This window comes from Chaetura pelagica, unplaced genomic scaffold (genome assembly GCF_000747805.2).
Source record: "Chaetura pelagica isolate M959 unplaced genomic scaffold, ChaPel_1.0 scaffold336, whole genome shotgun sequence".
NCBI classification, from domain to species: Eukaryota; Metazoa; Chordata; class Aves; order Apodiformes; family Apodidae; genus Chaetura; species Chaetura pelagica.
Genome location: NW_009953652.1, coordinates 2,580,556 through 2,598,189, shown reverse-complemented (window position 1 = coordinate 2,598,189; position 17,634 = coordinate 2,580,556). Strand labels below are relative to the sequence as shown.

Here is a 17,634-nt window from a genome sequence, read left to right as displayed (position 1 = left end):
GATACAAGTGCAAGGAGGGCTCAGCAGCTCATCTGGATCTCTTGGTAGAAACACTGTTGCCATAACAACGGCATATTAGAAGGATGGGAGGGAAATGCCAGAAACATGTAACTTTTTCATTATTGAAGATCTGGTTTCAGGTCTTCTCTATTATATGCTACAGCTCATTTACCACAGCTAAATAAGTACAGACTGTACGCAATACATTTCAAAACAGCAAGCATCTATTTTTCTTTGCTACTACTCACCCTTATCACATCTAAATACTTCAAAAAGCATTAGTCATTATAGTACCCTTGTGAGGAAAAGTGGCTTTATCACTGCTGTTGGGCATTAGGGCAAGTCAATCAGAAAGCACCAATTAACCTGCCTCAAGTCATACTAGAAAACTACCACAGAAGCAGAACTGTGTTCCTGACTGACACAACTATGCAATACCTTACCTTCAGGTTCTCTGTTGCCACCACTGCTGAGCAGATGCTCAGCACCTTCCCCAGAATTCAGAAGATTCTGGTAACAGAGGAAGTGCTCTACTGAATAACTGGTGTAGCAAGCCTTAGGGATTCCCTCCTGCATTTGTTCTGATTACAAAACAGGCTCCCAAGGTTCCATTAAAAAAAAAAAAAAAAAAAAAAAAAAAGGCAAAAAGCAAAGATTTCTTCATTTGCACAAGCTATTCTTATGTGGAAAGAAGTGCCTGGATTGGGATCTCTCTTTAAAGGAGCAATGGACTCCTGAACAATTTTCAAAGCATAAATTTGTCATCTCCATGACATTGCCTGGCAGAATTACCCCTCAGGACAAAGGATTTTAAACTACTAGTAAATCTAGTCTCTTTTCTTTCTTCCCCTCCCTTTTTTGTATTCCTTTGGGGGCCGAATTACTGCAGTTACTTTATTACTTTATTTCCCCAGAGTTCCTAAATGCTATTACTATTCTTTGGATGCATCTGACTCCTCACAAATCTGAGCCCTTACAACTTGCTTCCCCACAGGTTTCAACCTAGCCTTTCTGACATGGGGCAAATTCTTACAGAAGCTTTTAAACTGATTTTGAGCATCTTACGTGTTGCATGGAAGGCTGTTTTTTAGCCATGACCCATTGTACTTTACCAGCCTTCTTCTCTCAAATATATTTAGGATGTCACAAGGATTTTAGCAAGCTGTTCACTAGAATTCTATTGAATATTCCTTATGGCCATAGAAGCTTTATCTTCTGTATATCTGTCTTGTGGTCATGAAAATAGCCTCCAGATGGTGTTTAAGTCAACTCCATCATGCATTTCTGTTGTTAACACTGCTGGATAATACGACACCAGCAGGTAGTAAAATCTGGGGTAAATACTGCCTCATACCCATAACTCAATAGTATACTGCTGCTCTACAGAGTCATTAGGGAGAAGTATTAGTCAGTGACATGGGACGTAGCACCCAGGCTCATGTTTGTTCATGTCACTTCCTCCCATTTGTCACAGCCATGTGCTGTCTGAGTTCAAAACCCTGCTCCTCCTGAGGAGGTCTGACCCTGTGTCTCCCACCCCTTAGCATATGTGCCACTCAGCAAGTTGTTAGTGCAGAGGGAGACCACAAAACCTTTGCTAGCGGGACTTAGCCTGTATCCCCTCATATCAAAAAGTATTCTGTGAGACCACCTCTCTTCTCCTGGAACACAAAAGAACAAACACCCAGCTCTACCTCTTGACTATGACAGAATCAGCACAGCAGTGTCGAAAAACACTGCACCCAGGTTACTTTTCAGCAGACAGACCCTTCCCTGAGTCTGCACAAAGGGAAGGAGGACGTCCACAATAAAACATGGCTTTTCACTGTATTCAGCTCTTCTTACTTGCATGCTCCATTACTGCAATGAAAAATTCATACTAAAATGCGAGGAAGATAACTCCACAAAATCAGCCTGCAAATACTGTGTTCTGGACTAGCAAAAGCCTTCAGATCATAAGCTTGAATTCAGATAATAGGAGCACTTAGTCCCTCCAAAAAAAAACTTTCCTGACTTGGAAGAAATTTTACCAAGCATAAAACAATTACTGAGTGCTTTCTGCCATAAATGACAGCGAGTTATTAGCTTCTTGATTTCCCATGTTATTTACTTGATTAATCTAATCACTCTCCATGGGTAATTCTTCAGAGAGCCAAGCTCTAGCACTGTTTTACTGGTTACATTCCCTCAAAACACAGGAGTATTAAATACTATTTTTCTTTTGGTGAGAGATCAGTAGGAATCTCTAAAGGTAGGTATAGAAATCCAGTCTGAAAATCTTAGTGATCCAGATGTCTTTGTGTTTCACCGAGACTCATTCAAGGTCACAGAACGATTTATTGTCAGAGCCAACAGGGTTTTCATTTCTTGACCCTACTCTAAAGACTTAAAAGTACCAGATTCAATATTTCTCTTTGTTATTTCTAAGAATACAGGGGGTTTTGGCTGATTTTCCTCCACGTCAAATTTGTACAACTATAGATTTATTAGCTATTGCTGCTACACTTGAACTTACATATTTTTTTGTTTTGTTTTGTTTATTTGTTTTTTGTTGGGTTTTTTTGTTTGTTTTTTTTTCTTAGCCATGAAAAATACCACAGACCTAAGACAGGGCAGGTGTAAATCCACAGCACCGTTGTTTTTGTGGGGTTTCTTTTTTTGTTTTTGTTGGTTGTTTGGTTTTTGCTGGGTTTCTTTGTGTGTGTCTTTCTTTTATTGCTGTTGGGGATTTTTGGTTTGGGGGGGCTGTTGTTTTTTATTTGTTTGTTTTGTGGGGTTTTGGTTTGGTTTGGTTTTTGTTTTATTGTTTGTTTTCTTTTCAGTTCATGAAATGTATTGAGAACTAAGGTGCTTCCTCAAAAGTATTCACAGTTTGGGATTCTTAAGAAAAGGAAATAACCTACATATTACTTCTGCATCTTTATTTATATGTATTTGTCAGTGTGCTAATGTAAGCAAGTTGCACTGGGAAGACAGACTTTTATGCAATGAAATGGTCTCTTTCAAATCTCTTTCAATGGAAACCCAAGCCTAAAGAGCAGCAAATTGTTTGTCCTTTCTTCCTGTTTCTTATATAGCATCATCCTGGAAGAACACTCATCTGTTGGCTCGTAACATCCTCCCTGGAGCTTAGGCACAGTGTGTTCCCGCTGCAGAGAACACCCTTCTCCTGACCCTGATGAATGATTACAGAGGAGCTCTGATTCAGCACTACCTTCCCTGAACTTCATTATTTAGCTGGAACACAATAAAAACCGCCTCTACCGTCATCCACAACCCTCAGCAACCACCACCCTGACAAAACTAGTTGTTTTCTGCTTCTTCTATTAAAAAGCATCTCTGCATTTCACAATGGTAGCACAGTACTCTCTTTGGCAGATTCACTCTTACATAATCATCTTTTATCTCCTTGGACAATTAAAACTTTGGTATTAAATAGTCAACCTTGCAAACCTTATACTTCTCCAGATCAAATAATTATCTAACCTTCTTTCAATCAGCAGCAATTGAAGTTCCCATCTGAACCCCTATAACACTCTAGAATAATTAAGTCAACACATACTAATTATGATTTTGTACCCTCACTACCATGAATCCAGCTAAAATACTAGCATGCTGAAAGATTTTCTACAATGACGTAACATACAGTGTATAAAAGAGATCAAACATCCTTTATTACACAGAGACAGTGAGCAACTATTACTCTATTTCAGTCTTCCCAAGGGTAACCCATAAATAGAATGATGCCTGTTACAGGAATACACAGGTCCTAAGTTTCTGCACACAGACTCTCTGAATTTACATCCACAGCCCCACTTTTCAATATATATTTAAATAGAAGCTTTCATAACAGATTTCACATGCATCACAGAAGGGTGCCAAGAGGCTAAATTCTCACAGCTGTCACACCTCCCTCACTTACACCTACTTTGAGCTAGGAGAACTTAAAGACTTGCGTATTGGAGCTTATTGTAAATGTCAGTCAGGAAACTGCTCTGCTCTGTTCCCAGAGCAATCTTGAGTCTTCAAAAATGAACTGGTGTCTTATTTTCCCTGTATCTTTAAATGCAATAAACGAACTGCAGAAGGCATTAAGGAAGCACACAAGGTCACACACATACAAAAAACCCCAAACAAACAAACAACCAAAAACAAAACACCAAACAACAACAACAAAAGAAAAAAAAACCAAAACAAACAAACAAACAACAACCAAAAAAACCAACACAAAAGGATGGCTCAAAATTATTGCTGTATCATGATCAACATTTGAAAGCAGCATTAGCCTGAAGCTAACAGTAGTACAAAACCCTCTTTCCTGCCAAAATGCTTAATGCCTCTAGCGTGATGAAAGAAAGACACAAGATCTCCATTTCACAACCACAGGGACCAAAGACCAAGAAATATGTTCCAAAAGGAGTGAGTTTCTGTGGAAGTTGTAAAAATTCGTAGATCAGGTACACTAAAGAGATCTGCATGCAAGAACCAAAGTTTCTCCTGGAATTCCAGCTCTTGGAGTCCAATTCTTCTCTCAGATTCTCAGCTTATCTGTAAAATAAATCTTTAAAAGGTAGAACTCTGAAGACTCAATAAACATGGGAAGTAAAGTATGACCACAACACTTCATCATGTTTTCACTCTGATTTTTTTTAAAACCATATCAGGTTAAAAAAGGAGGCATGCCACACAACATTAGAAAGATGCAAGGAATATTCCAGCTTTGCAGACAGAAACATTGATTTGTTCACCTTGATACCTTTTTAACAGAAGATTACCTTTAACAGAAGATACCTTTTAACAGAAGATTACAAACTTCAGCAAGAAAAAAAAAAAAAAAAGTAATACAAAAAGATTCAAAGAAATTCAGGAAAGTAAAATACAAATATAGCTGATAGTATTGTGCAGGTAGAACATACGAATCCCAGAAGAATTTACAGACTTTTCAGGTACGTTTACATGCCTGAACCAAACAGACATCGGTTCACAAATATACATCACTTTTCAGCACCTACAAAATTAGCAAAATAGAATCTGGAAATCTGACCAAAGAGCTATAGGTATAGCATTAATCACACTTCAGTGTATGTGTCCCCTGGGAAAACACAATGTGACCTCAAGCCCTTGTCTTTTCCTTGCCCCTCTGGACTGGGGCACAGGTCCTCCCTGCCCAGCTCTAGGCCACACTGCTTTGCCCTCTTGCAAGGCCCAGGCATCTCTAGGAGGGACTTTTAAGACTGGCAATGCACCCAGAGGTTCCTTACTTCAGCTTCCAGTGCCTTCTTACACGTACCCCATGTGTCCTGTGTCCCAGAGTTGCAAGAAAAAAAAATAATAATTGAAGTATCTGCATAAAATAGGTGGTAATTTTAAGATATTTTTTGCAAATAAGCTAGCATCTACAGTATGAGGAGGAATCCTGCTGTGCAAACCTTCCTTGACTGTAGGGGCATGAAGGAGGTACCAGATGCCTTTTATTCAGCATATGTAACAATTACAGATGCTGTGCCCATTCTTTGATTAACTTCAAAAGCTTTTTATGGAGAGTGCCATACTAGTTTGGATCACAAATGCTGTTGACCTGATCTCTTTATCTTGTAAAAAATGTTATCTATGCCATTTTACAGGTGGATAAATCAAGGCACGACAAGGGTACTGCGGGCCAGCTCCTCAGCTACAGAGATAGAAACATCCCCATGCAGGCAGTGCTGACTTCCTGCAGGTGCAGCCCCAGGGACCTCTGAGGCACTTCTGCATCACAGATTTGACATATGAGCTTGACTTCACAAGAGGTAAGCGTCCAACATGACTCTGCACACACAGAGGAAAGGCAGTGGTTTCCATGGCAACACTCATCTTAAAAGATCTTTCCATTTATCCACCCTGCTTCTCACTGCCCCATGTCCCAGGTGTGCATCCCTCCCTGTGCTCATTGGCATGCTCACAAAAGGACTACTTCACATGCATGGCTTTCAGCCTTCCTTCTGTTTGCAGGATTCCCATAGGTACCTGGGAGGGCAGAGGGGCCTTTGGGGACATGCCTGGATTTTTCAGACATAATGAACAATTAGATTATGAAAGCCCCAATGGGGTTGAGAGAATGGGGGTATTTTAACTGTGAGCAGTTCTAACTTCAAATGTCATATCACAATAGGAACACAGTGGTGTTAATATCCAGGCCCAGGTTCCACTGATATAGCCAAACTCCAAGCAAGATACAAATTACTGCTTTGGCAATCTAAAAGCCTATCTCTATGTATAATTTGTTCACTCTTACTAGTGCCTACATTCATTTTCTCCTATGCTAGTATGGTGTTCTAGCTATGTGAAAGGTAAACAAAAAAATTTTTCAGTGTCTGTTTTTATGTAAAGTATCTGAAGCTGTCATATATAGTGCATATTTCTACATGTAGATCTGTGGACAGGCAGAAGACCCCTACCCTGGGGTCCAACATGCACAGAGTAGCTCCTGAGTCAACACAACTTTTGCAAGTTACTGATATGACACCATTACCGTGTCTCACTAAAGTAGGATAACGTAGAGCACTTTACACAGGACTGTATCCAGGCAGGTTTTGAGTATCTCCAGAGATGGAGACTCCACAACCTCCCTGGGCAGCCTATTCCAGTGCTCCGTCACCCTCTCTTTAAAGAAGGTTTTCCTCATACTTAAACAGAGCTTCCTATGTTCCAACTTGTACCCATTGCCCCTCATTCTGACACTGGGAACTACTGAGAAGAGCCTGTTTCCATCTTCCTTGCACTCACCCCTTAGATACTTATATACATTGATAAGGTCTCCCCTCAGCCTTCTCATCTCCAGGCTGAAGAGTCACAGCTTTCTCAGCCTTTCCTCATAAAAGAGATGCTCCAATGCCCCTAGCATCTTTGTCTCCCTCCTCTGCACTCTCTCTTGAACTGTGGAGCCCAGAACTGGATGCAGTATTCCAGCTGTCACCTCACCAGGCAGAGTAGAGGGGGAGATTGACCTCCAATGACCTACTGGGCACACTCTTCCTTATGCAACCTAGGTTTCCATTGGCCTTTTTGGCAGCAAGGGCATATTGCTGTCTCATGACTAATTTACTGACTCTAAGATCCCTCTCCTCCAAACCACCCTCCAGCAGATCCACCCTTAACCTATATTGGTGCTTGGGATTCTTTCTTCCCAGGTGCAGGACTCTACACCTGCTCTTGCTGAACCTCATTAGGTTCTTCTCTGCCCAGCTCTCCAGCCTGTCCAGGTCACACTGAATGACAGCACAGGTCTCGGGAGTGTCAGCCACTCCTCCCAGTTTTGTATCATCAGCAAACTTGCTGAGGATACACTCTGTCCCCTCATCCAGATCATTGATGTACATGTTGAACAAGACCAGACTGAGTACTGATCCCTGGGGGACACCACTGGTTATTGGTCTCCAACTTGACCATAATCCATTGATCAACACCCTCTGAGATCTGTCACACAGCCAGCTCTCAATCTGCCTCACTGTCCAGTCATCAAGCCCACGCTTGCTGAGTTTCCTAATGAGGATGTTAGGGGAGAGAGTGTCAAAAGCCTTGCTGAAGTCAAGGCAGGTAACATCCACTGCTCTCCCCTCACCTAGCCAGCCAGTTATGGCATCATGGAAGGCAATCAGATTGATCAAGCATGATTTGTGAAGCCTTTGGTGAATCCAGGCTGGCTTCTCCCAGTGACATTCTTTGATTTCACATGTTTTGTGATGACATCCAGAATGATTTTTTTCTAACACCTTCCCAGAAACAGACGTGAGACTAACAAGCCTGTGGTTCCCTGGGTCCTCCTTCTTGCCCTTCTTGAAGACTAGAGTGACATTAGCCCTCCTCCAGTCCTCAGGCACCTCTCCTGTCCTATACATTTAACATCTCACCTATCTCCACCTCACTTGCCTTTATTTCTGGCTTTATTTCCCCTACTTGAGGAATAACAGACTTTTTTCAATACCTGAGTTTTTTAAAAGAAGCAAAGCACTTGGGTGTGCAGGTGGTAGACTGTATCTTGGAAATGCGGAAATACTTCTGCCCAGTCACTTTCATTTACTTCAATTACACAACATGAGGCAGTATCACACAGCTAGAAGCCTGATCAGCAGCACCGCACCGAGGCATCTGCCACTGCCACTACTTGCCGCATTTCTGGGGACACCAGCTCTCAGAACAAAAAGGCAGTTTGACAAAGCTCATGTGTCATGCAGCAACACCCCGGGAGGGGGCATAGCCATGTTCACCGTGAATCCACTTTAAACTCTGAATTTCCAACCTTGCAGTGCCGAGCTCTGAATGCTGATGCTTCAGTGTGGGAGAAAAAAAAAAGGAGGTGACTGTCCTATGCACATAAACATGTGATAAATATTTTATTGAGACAGAAAACCCATAATCTAAAAAAAAAACCAACAACTGTAAATCACAGCTGAACGCAAATGTTAATGTACTGGTTATTTCCACAGCAAATCAGCCAGCTGGTTTCTTGTGACTTGAGCTTAGAGCAAATGACTAGCAATAAAAAGAAGTCTCACCCATACCTTCTCCTAGTGCAGGAGATTATAGAGGTTGCATTAATCACTTTACAGTCAAAGGTCGCTGAAGACTTGCTTTGTCTCAAAAGAACAAGCTAGGGTTTAATATTTTGGTATATAATAATCTATACTAGTAGATAATGCTGAGTAATTTCACAATTGGCTACAAAGGTGTTGTCTGAGATTGGAAAAATAGGTATCTACACACAAATCAGTGTATTATATGTCAAAGTGACTGTAAATCATTAAAACCCCTCAACATAAAATCTCTGTGATTTTAGTTCTTCCTACTCATCTTATGGCACTGTAGCTCCCATCCAGACTTGATCTTTCAGACATCATAACTGTAACTATTCTGGAAAATGTCAAAAGCATTTAATATCTCCCTAGCTTCAGTAAGAATAATACAGTATTTGCATGCTGTGTCATAATGACCTGTAGCTTTAATCTTGCAAAAGAAGAACCATAAATGGAAATTTTAATGCTATAAAGATGAACTTTGCCTATAATTTTCTTTCCAGTAAAAGGAATATTTGTTGCATGAATAAGTTTAAAAGGTCTCAATTAAGGGCTAGAGGAACAAAATGCCCTATATGTATTTACATTGAAAAAAGTTAAATGGAGCAAACGCAGAATTTTATTGAAGACAATGTTCAGCTTTTTTTGACACCTCAGTTCTACCTTTTGCTTTTCAAAAGTTTTACAGCACAACTGAAAATTGAAATGAAAAATAGATTAAAATAGTTTTCATAAATAATGCTGTCTATTCTTATTACTACAGTTCGATATTCAAGATCCCTCTAAAGAGACTTACCCAGATAAATTTGATGTTTGTATTAAACAGGAAAATTTCCAGGCAACACATCTGCTACAACAAAATCTACACTCCCCTCCACCCCCTCCCAATCACACACAGGTTTCCCAACCAAAAGGAAGGCTCTCTCACACAGGCAAGCTTCAAGTACTTTGCAGGAAAAGGCTGTAGCTCTACAGAGTGCTCTCCTTCACTATGGATCATCAACTGAACAGGACAGAAATGGGCAGAGATGGTCTGTCTTGTTACACAGCTTTTCATGGCATGACAACAAAAAGAGTATACAGAGAGAACAGAGCAATGTCTGTAAATGTCAACCTCAGGAAAGTCTCAAACACTTCCATTTTCCCTCCGTTTCCACCGTGTAGTGTAAAAGAAAGCTACTTGTTCGGGGTTGCACCACACACAGGTATTTGCGACGTAAGAGCCCTATGTAAGAGGGGATATGAATTACAGGGAAGAACTAGCAACAAGAGGAGCATTAATAATCTGTGCAGGTGCAATAGCAGCATATCATGTTACCCTGTGGATTGGATATTTAGGAACAGTTACACCAACACCCAGCACAGACCTTCCCAGAGTAGAACACTCCCGGCTATATCAACTTTCAGTCTGAAAACTTGCATTTTATAACTCCGCTTATTGTGATAGCTTGAATGACAAATTTAGAGTGTGCCCAATCAGTTACTTCCATGTTACAAATTTGCATCACATTTTTCTAAACTAAGTTAAATTGAGTGTGATGATACTGGCGCAAAAGCTCCTAATGTCATGCTAACACAGGCATTTTATATTAGGTCAGATTCACCTGTGATGTACGTTTGACACAGTCTACAGATAAAGTCAGAACAGGAGCAAAATAAAATTTTATTAGCAATGGACCAAGGTCTAACGTTCTTCTTGCTAGAACTGAAAGTACCTTAAGGTGCTAAACAAAATCTGTTGCCTCAAGTCACTTCATACTCTTGTTTCCTTGCTTTTCCTTCCTAGCTTAGGTCTGAGGTACTGCTTTCTACAAGATGGGAAAAACTGCACTCTTCAGTTATATTTGACTTTCCCCTCTTTCAGAAATTTTCATAATTACTAGTTATGATTGTGCATATATCAGCATGTTTTCTTAAGAACATTTCCAGTGTAAAGAGGTAAACTAGCTCCCTACCTCATGTACTCACCTACACTCCAGCTCCATTATGAAAGCAAACATACATTTTCCAAAGCAGCTGATTAAAGTCTAGGGTCCCATTCCCTGGCAGCCACACTTGATAAATTACCAAACCATACAAGCTTTGCCTAATCTGTTTGCTTTACTGAAAACAATACTTAACATCAGAGAAAGAAAAAATTAGAAAGTCTTATGAAGTAAATTTAATCTAGATTATTGGCTCTGAATTGGGGGGGGGGGGGAAGTATAAGATTTCTGTATTTCAGATTGGACATACACTTGTTTGTATAATTTTGACTGTTAACATTGAACCTTATGTTAGGTCACATGAGGAAAAATGGACTTTGGTATGGAAAAAATATCCACTTAAAACAGCTACTCTCTGCATCTATTCCCAGTGCAAATTCTGATTATGGTAATGTCTTCCAGATATAAGCAAGGACAAAAGGGTATTTAATATAATGTTGGAAAAAAAATGAGTAAGAAAGAAACACAAACGTTTTGAGGGGAACAAAAGAAAATCAAAGCACCACAAAACACTCAGTGAGGGGACAAATATCCAGAGGACAAATGCTGAGAAAAAAAAAAACAATACAGAAAGCTCCAGCAGTTTGAGAGAACCTAGTGAGCAATGCTATACATACATAATGTGCAACCACTTTCACGCTACACCTTGCTTTTCACTCCAAATTTGCACTTGCACTGAAGAATATAAAAACATAACTTATCATTGGAAAGGGCACTTAAAAATACAGGCTGGTGCACAGAAGTATATAGGTAGTGATTTAAAGTATAAGACTCCCTGAGGCATGAAGATGTATTGACTCTTGCCTCCATGGGGAGGCACTCACTGGAGTCCAAGGGCACCAGTTTAATTGGATACCTGGCTGGACCTACTATCATGATAATCACGGTAGTACAGCATCTGCCATCACTGATATGCATCATTTACTTCCAGGCTTCAAATGCAATTTTCCCATGGGAAGTACTGGCTAAATGGCTAGCTGAAGCAAGCAGAAAAAAAGATGAACTAAACCAAAATCCAGGTTCAAGTTTTGACCTCCACTTGAAAATGTTTGCTTCTTTGCACGTACCTGAGCTTCCTCACTGACTTTCTGGCAAACACTGACTTTTCAGAAGCTGTCTTTATTTGCAGCCTTCAAAACAGCACCTAAGGGACTGACTCACATGTTCTCTGGACCATTTACACTTTTCCCCAGCCCTGCAAATAAGACTGTGTTCCTTGTGAGGCTGATCCCTTGCATATCTTCCTAAGAAGTAACCAGAATAGATTGGCTGTGACATTCAGCTTTGAAAAACTGTCACTCACCAGGGGTCTGTCAACACAAGGTCAAGCCTTAGCCACTCTCATTTTCTCTCCTTTGTTTTCGTTTAATAGCAAAGAGAGACTGAGCTAATACTTGCCATGACACCTGCTTGCCTGGAATTGTCCATTTCCTCAAACCTCTGTTAAGGGAGCCCATTTGAACAGATTTCTAGGAAAGGTACTAAAAACTAGGGCTTTGCATCTCAGAAAACGTGAACAGCAGGTCACAGTTCTGATGTGAAAGAGGTGAAAGCTAAGGAGAGATTCTCTTGGAAGCTTATCTGAAACACAGTAGACATAAAGAAACACTTTTGTACTTGAACTTAAATAATTTACAAAAAAAATCTGAAAACAAATGAAAACATTGCAATTGACAAACAAGAATGAATTCAGCCATCTGTGAAACACCAGGATGACACATGAATCTAAACTACATATTTTACCCTGAGTTCTAAGAGCAATATTCTAGTTTCCAACAATTTTAAGACATGAGACTTGGCAGAAAACGTTGTTTACCAAGTCCTCAAAATGCAATGTGATGCCAGCTGAGTAGAGAAATCCACTTATTTTCCTCATCAAAATGAGACTGGATTGTAGAATTTTCAGTTGATAAAGCACTCACCACTAATGAAGTCTACATCTTTGTTCCACATAGGCTTGTGGAAGATGAAAAATAAATAAACAAAAAAACCACCTTTACTTCCAAGTTTCCATAAGGAGCTTTGCTTCCATTGAGTGTTTTCAGAGGGTAGAAAGAGCCTGTGGTTTTTCCACTGACTCATCTCAGCACAATGAAGACAAGGTTGTAGGAAAAGAACAGTCTGTCTTGTATTTCCAACAATGCATCTAAATCCTGATCAAGAAAGTATTATTGAGTTTTCATTCTCATACATCCCTCTTTTTAATTTGTTCTTGCTCTTCTCAGTATTATAAATAAAGTCACTTGATTAGAATGGGCTGAGAATAAGAAAGTGATTATGAGGGACAGAAAAGCAGCTGACGGCAGAAAGGATAAGATGGCAGGGGGAGACTGCGACAGCAGTAAATCCATGAGACAAGAACAGAGCAAGGTGCACTGAGTGCTGGTCTGGTTTCAAACACTGCCAGGGGCAAGTGCAGCTGACACTGCTGGCCATGTACGGGCAAGGTGGCAGAAAGGTAACCTCCCACAGACCAGGGTACTGCAGCAGTTATGAAATCCCCATCAGGCTGTGAATCATAAAGCCATGTTTGTCCTCCCCACACATCTGGGCATTGAACTCTAGCTGGTACAAACCAGCAGCTCAGACTTTGAAGGTAGGGACTCAGGATATGTGTGAATCCAGGGAATTAACCTGGCAGCCTCAATGGGAAGACAGGAAGTAGAGATGGAAAGGGAGGGAAATCCAATGATATTTCAGTAGCTGGAGGCTGGCACAATATTCTGTACTGAACTGCTTTCTTTGTAGAAAAAAAAGCCAGCTGTCAGTTTGCTTGATATCCTAGTTCTCCCCTAATTCAATTCTGTTAAATTCTGTGTTCAAATTCTACTGAAAGTATTTTTGTGTTGCAGCTGCGGAGAGACAGAATGGTTTTGTTTTGACATGGAAAGAATTTAGATACAGATTTTTTATTTACTTTTTTAAAGCTAACATCATAGCAACACAAGTAGAGAACTAGACAATAGGTTTTGTGCCTTGCCTGGTCACTCTACAGCTTTCTTTGTAAGCTACTCAGATTTCTTAATATTTTAGAAGAGAGGAACTAAAAATGCAGCCCTATGGCCTATTATAGTCCCACAGAGACTTTTATGTAGTTGCCAAAGAAGCTTTTAAACTATGACCTCCCTCAATGGTACTAGCTGATCTTTGCTATCCCCATTGTGGTAGTAACTGCCACAGGATTTCCCCAAGGTCTACATGGTCTCTTCCACATGGAGTGACTCAGAAGGGACTCCAGGAATCCATTGGGAACATTTGGGGTCAGGGCTGGAAAGGCCAACCACTAGATTTGCTGGCTCATCCCAGCAGCTGCTCTGTAAAGGCCCTTCAGCTGAAGACATCTTGGACTTTCCAAAAGAGACTACTTTAAAAAGTAAAAACCACCCACACTACCACACACAAAAAAAACCAAGCAAAGCCACCTACACAAGCATCCCCTAGTGTAAGGCATACAGACATGGGGTCATATGGCTGATACTGGAGATCAAGGCTATAAAGAACTCACCAATGGACAGCTAAAAAGAAATGTAAAGCCAGGAGCTGCATAAAAATAATTTTAAGGGTAACAGAAAAAACTCACACCTGTTTTCCAACAAATTAAATACACACCACATATAGTACATTCAGATGTGGAGATGCAAGACAGTAAACAAAAAGGAAGACATAAAATCTTGTTAGAAAATATTTTTAAAAATACACCACATTCTTCCTGGTGCTGATTATTTTAGACAATCATAACTCACTTATTCTGGTTTGGTTTGGTGGGTGCTTTGATATGGGGGAAGGGTGCCAGGAGTGGTTCCCATAAGAAGCTGAGAAGCTCCCCCTGCTCCAAATCCAGGTGAGGAGCCATTGGAGGGACAATAGATGTGCCTCTGCGATTAACATACGAAAAAATGAGATAACACCTGAGCAGAGTGAGCACTTAGTAGGTACAAAAAACCAAGAGCTGTGCTGGAGAGGCAGAGCAGTGCTGGTGGCTGGTGAGGAAGAAGGGGAAGAAGGGGAAGAAGAAGCTTCCCTGCAACACATGGTGAGATGGCAGCTGTGCCCCTGCACTCGTGGAGGAACGTGGTGAACCCTGAAGGTGCCAGGAGGGGCAAAACTGGACAGTGGACTTGGATTTTGAGGCCAGTGAATTTGCTGCCAATAGACTCTGATTATGCAGTTTTGGAAGACCCTGGCACCAGAGGAGTTGGCTCATCCTGAAGCAGCCTGTGACTCTGCGGGAGGCCCAGGCTGGTGCAGCTTGTTCTGGACCTCGTGGGAAGAACTTGTGAAGGAGAGGTTTGTGGAGGACCATGGGAGGGATCCCGTGAGGAAGCAGGGGAGGACTGTGAGGAATCCTTCCTGAGGAGGATGGTGTGGCAAGAACCACCAATGAAGTGACTCTAAACCCCATCCCTTTTCCCCCTGTTCAGCTGGGAGAAAGGAGGGAGGGAACAGGGAACAAAGTAATTTGGGCCTGGGAAGAAGGGAGGGATGAGGAAACACATGCCATTCTATGCAACTGCTGCTCTGTGTGCTGTCTGTGTCGTGTGTTTGATTACTATTAAATTATTATTTTTTCCCCAAGTTGAGTCTGTTTTGCCCGGGACCTTAAAATCATAGAATCATAGAATCCTAGGGGTTGGAAGGGACCTCAAAAGATCATCTAGTCCAACCCTCCTGCCAGAGCAGGGTCACCTAGAGTACATCACACAGGAACGTGTCCAGGTGGGTTTTGAATGTCTCCAGTGAAGGAGACTCCACAACCTCTCTGGGCAGCCTGTTCCAGTGCTCTGTCACTCTCACAGTAAAAAAAATTTTTTGGATATTCACCTTGAACTTCCTATGCTCCAATTTACACCCATTACCCCTTGTCCTATCACTGGTCATCACTGAGAAAAGCCTAACTCCATCTCCCTGACACTCACTCCTTACATATTTTTAAACATTGATGAGGTCCCCCCTCAGTCTCCTTTTCTCCAAGCTAAAGAGACCCAGCTCCCTCAGCCTTTCCTCATAAGGGAGATGTTCCACTCCCTTCATCATCTTAGTAGCTCTGCGCTGGACTCTTTCTTAATCGGTGAAGAACTCCTCATCCTTAGTCTCAACCCAGGAGCTTTACTCTCTTCATCCAAGAGTGTGTGTGTGTGTGGAGTTGAGTGAGCGGCCACTGGGCTGTTCCTTTGTTGTCATGTTGGGCCCAAACCACAACATCACTGCAAACCTTTCACCCTAGCCTGAGCTATCCTTAGGACCCAGAGAGACTATGGAAAGGCAAGCATGATACTAGAGAAGAGGAAGGCAGTAGGAAGTATCCTTGTTAAACCACACCACCACTAGTGTCCTTATATTTGATTATTGCTTTGAGAAGAGGCAACACAGCAGCCATCTATATATTATGGATTTAGAAGACTCACTCTTCAACCAGCATGCAGCAAAAAATCCATTTGGGAGAAAAACTTTAGAAACCAGAGGAAAGCAAGCTGAAAGGAAGCTTTGAACAACTTCTTCTAGATGAAAATGACACCAACAATAAGATGTGATGAATGGAAGGACATAAGGTGAAGTGTTAAAGGAAACCCACAGCCATTTACTTCAGCCCAGCAGTCTAAGAGTTCACAATACAGGAAATCAGCCCAGATTGTAAACAAACTGTCAAGTGTGAGGTTTTTTCACCTTTTTTGAAAAGGAAATATAAAAAGGACCTCTAGATGCCTAGCTTGCTGTCTCCAGAAAAGTTATTATCACATGAACAAAACTATAATAAATATCCCTTAAATGCCTTAGAGCTCTTTCTCCATTTTATTCATGGTAATAAACTTCTCATATTCTTACAGACTCAAGCAAGTTTCATACCTTTTTTGCTGAGCAACAGCATGATAGTCAAGCCAGTAAGCTCATCTAGATGTATTTCCCAATTTGGGCTCACAATTTTTTTTAAGCCTCTCTATACTACCAATAAGACCAATTTGAAAAGACCAATGTAATCACAAATAGATGTCAGTGAAACCCAATTTCTGTTGCAAGCATTGAGCTCCCAGAAAAAGAGAGAAAATCAGGACACGCATTGACTACAGAAAAACCTCAAGTGGCAGAAAACTTGTCAGCCATCTTCACTAAGTGGCCACACAGCATTTCTGAAGATGGAGTGAGAATTGCTTTGACTACATGTAGTCCTTGAACTCAACTTACTTATGGCCCTGAATAAACCTCTGAAAATCAGAGCCCTAGACAAGCATGAATGTGTAGTTTCTCCACAGGGAGCACTGTATCAGTACTGGTTCCTGCCTCACCCCAATGAACATCACAGTAGAAGTCAACTTAATATCACTGTGTTCCTAAAAGTAAAAGCAAGAAACAAACAGCCTTCAAAAACTCTATTACACATGATAAACACAGTTTTTGTAGTACTTAACGTAATATAGGAATGAAACTGAAACCTCACCTTATGCAACTAGTGGATTTTACCACTTTGCATCCCACATACCCATTTTGTGCCAAGTGACGGCACTCAGGACGACCTGCTCCATAACTTTCCCTGGCACTAAGGTCAGACTGACAGGTCTGTAGTTCCCAGGATCATCCTTACAACCCTTCTTGTAAATGGGCATCATATTTGCTAGCTGCCAGTCACCTGGGACCTTCCCTGTTAGCCAGGACTGTTGGTAAATAATGGAGAGTGGCTTGGTTAGCACTCCTGCCAGCTCCTTAAGTACACTTGGGTGATCTCATCTGGTCCCATAGACTTGTGCACATCTTTGAGCCACAAAAGGTCACTGATGATTTCTTTCTGGACTGTGGGGACTGCATTCTGCTCATCCCTATCATCCAATTCAGAGAGCTGGACCCCCAGGTAGCAATCAGCACTTGTAACAATAACTGAGGAAATGTGAGTGCTCAGCAGCTCAGCCTTTTCCTTGGCCTTAGTCACAAGGTTTCCTCCCACGTCCAGTAGATGGTAGATATTCCCCTTTACTCTTCTTTTACAGTTAATATACTTGTAAAAACACTTTTAATTATCTTTAATGATGCCAGCCAAATTGAGTTCTAGTTGAGCTTTGGCTCAGCTTTCTAATTTTCTCCCTACATAACCTTGCAACAACCCTGTA

At 41.2% G+C, this 17,634-nt stretch overlaps 1 protein-coding gene across 1 annotated transcript in view; it reads right to left on the bottom strand.

The window, feature by feature from the left end:
• Positions 1-17,139, bottom strand: part of PCSK2 (proprotein convertase subtilisin/kexin type 2) — a 203,112-nt gene extending 185,973 nt beyond the window's left edge. The window contains exon 1 of the mRNA XM_010000193.1: positions 16,994-17,139. Coding sequence (XP_009998495.1) covers positions 16,994-17,139 — 146 coding nt within the window. The remainder of the gene's footprint in view (positions 1-16,993) is intronic.
• Positions 17,140-17,634: the final 495 nt, after the last annotated feature.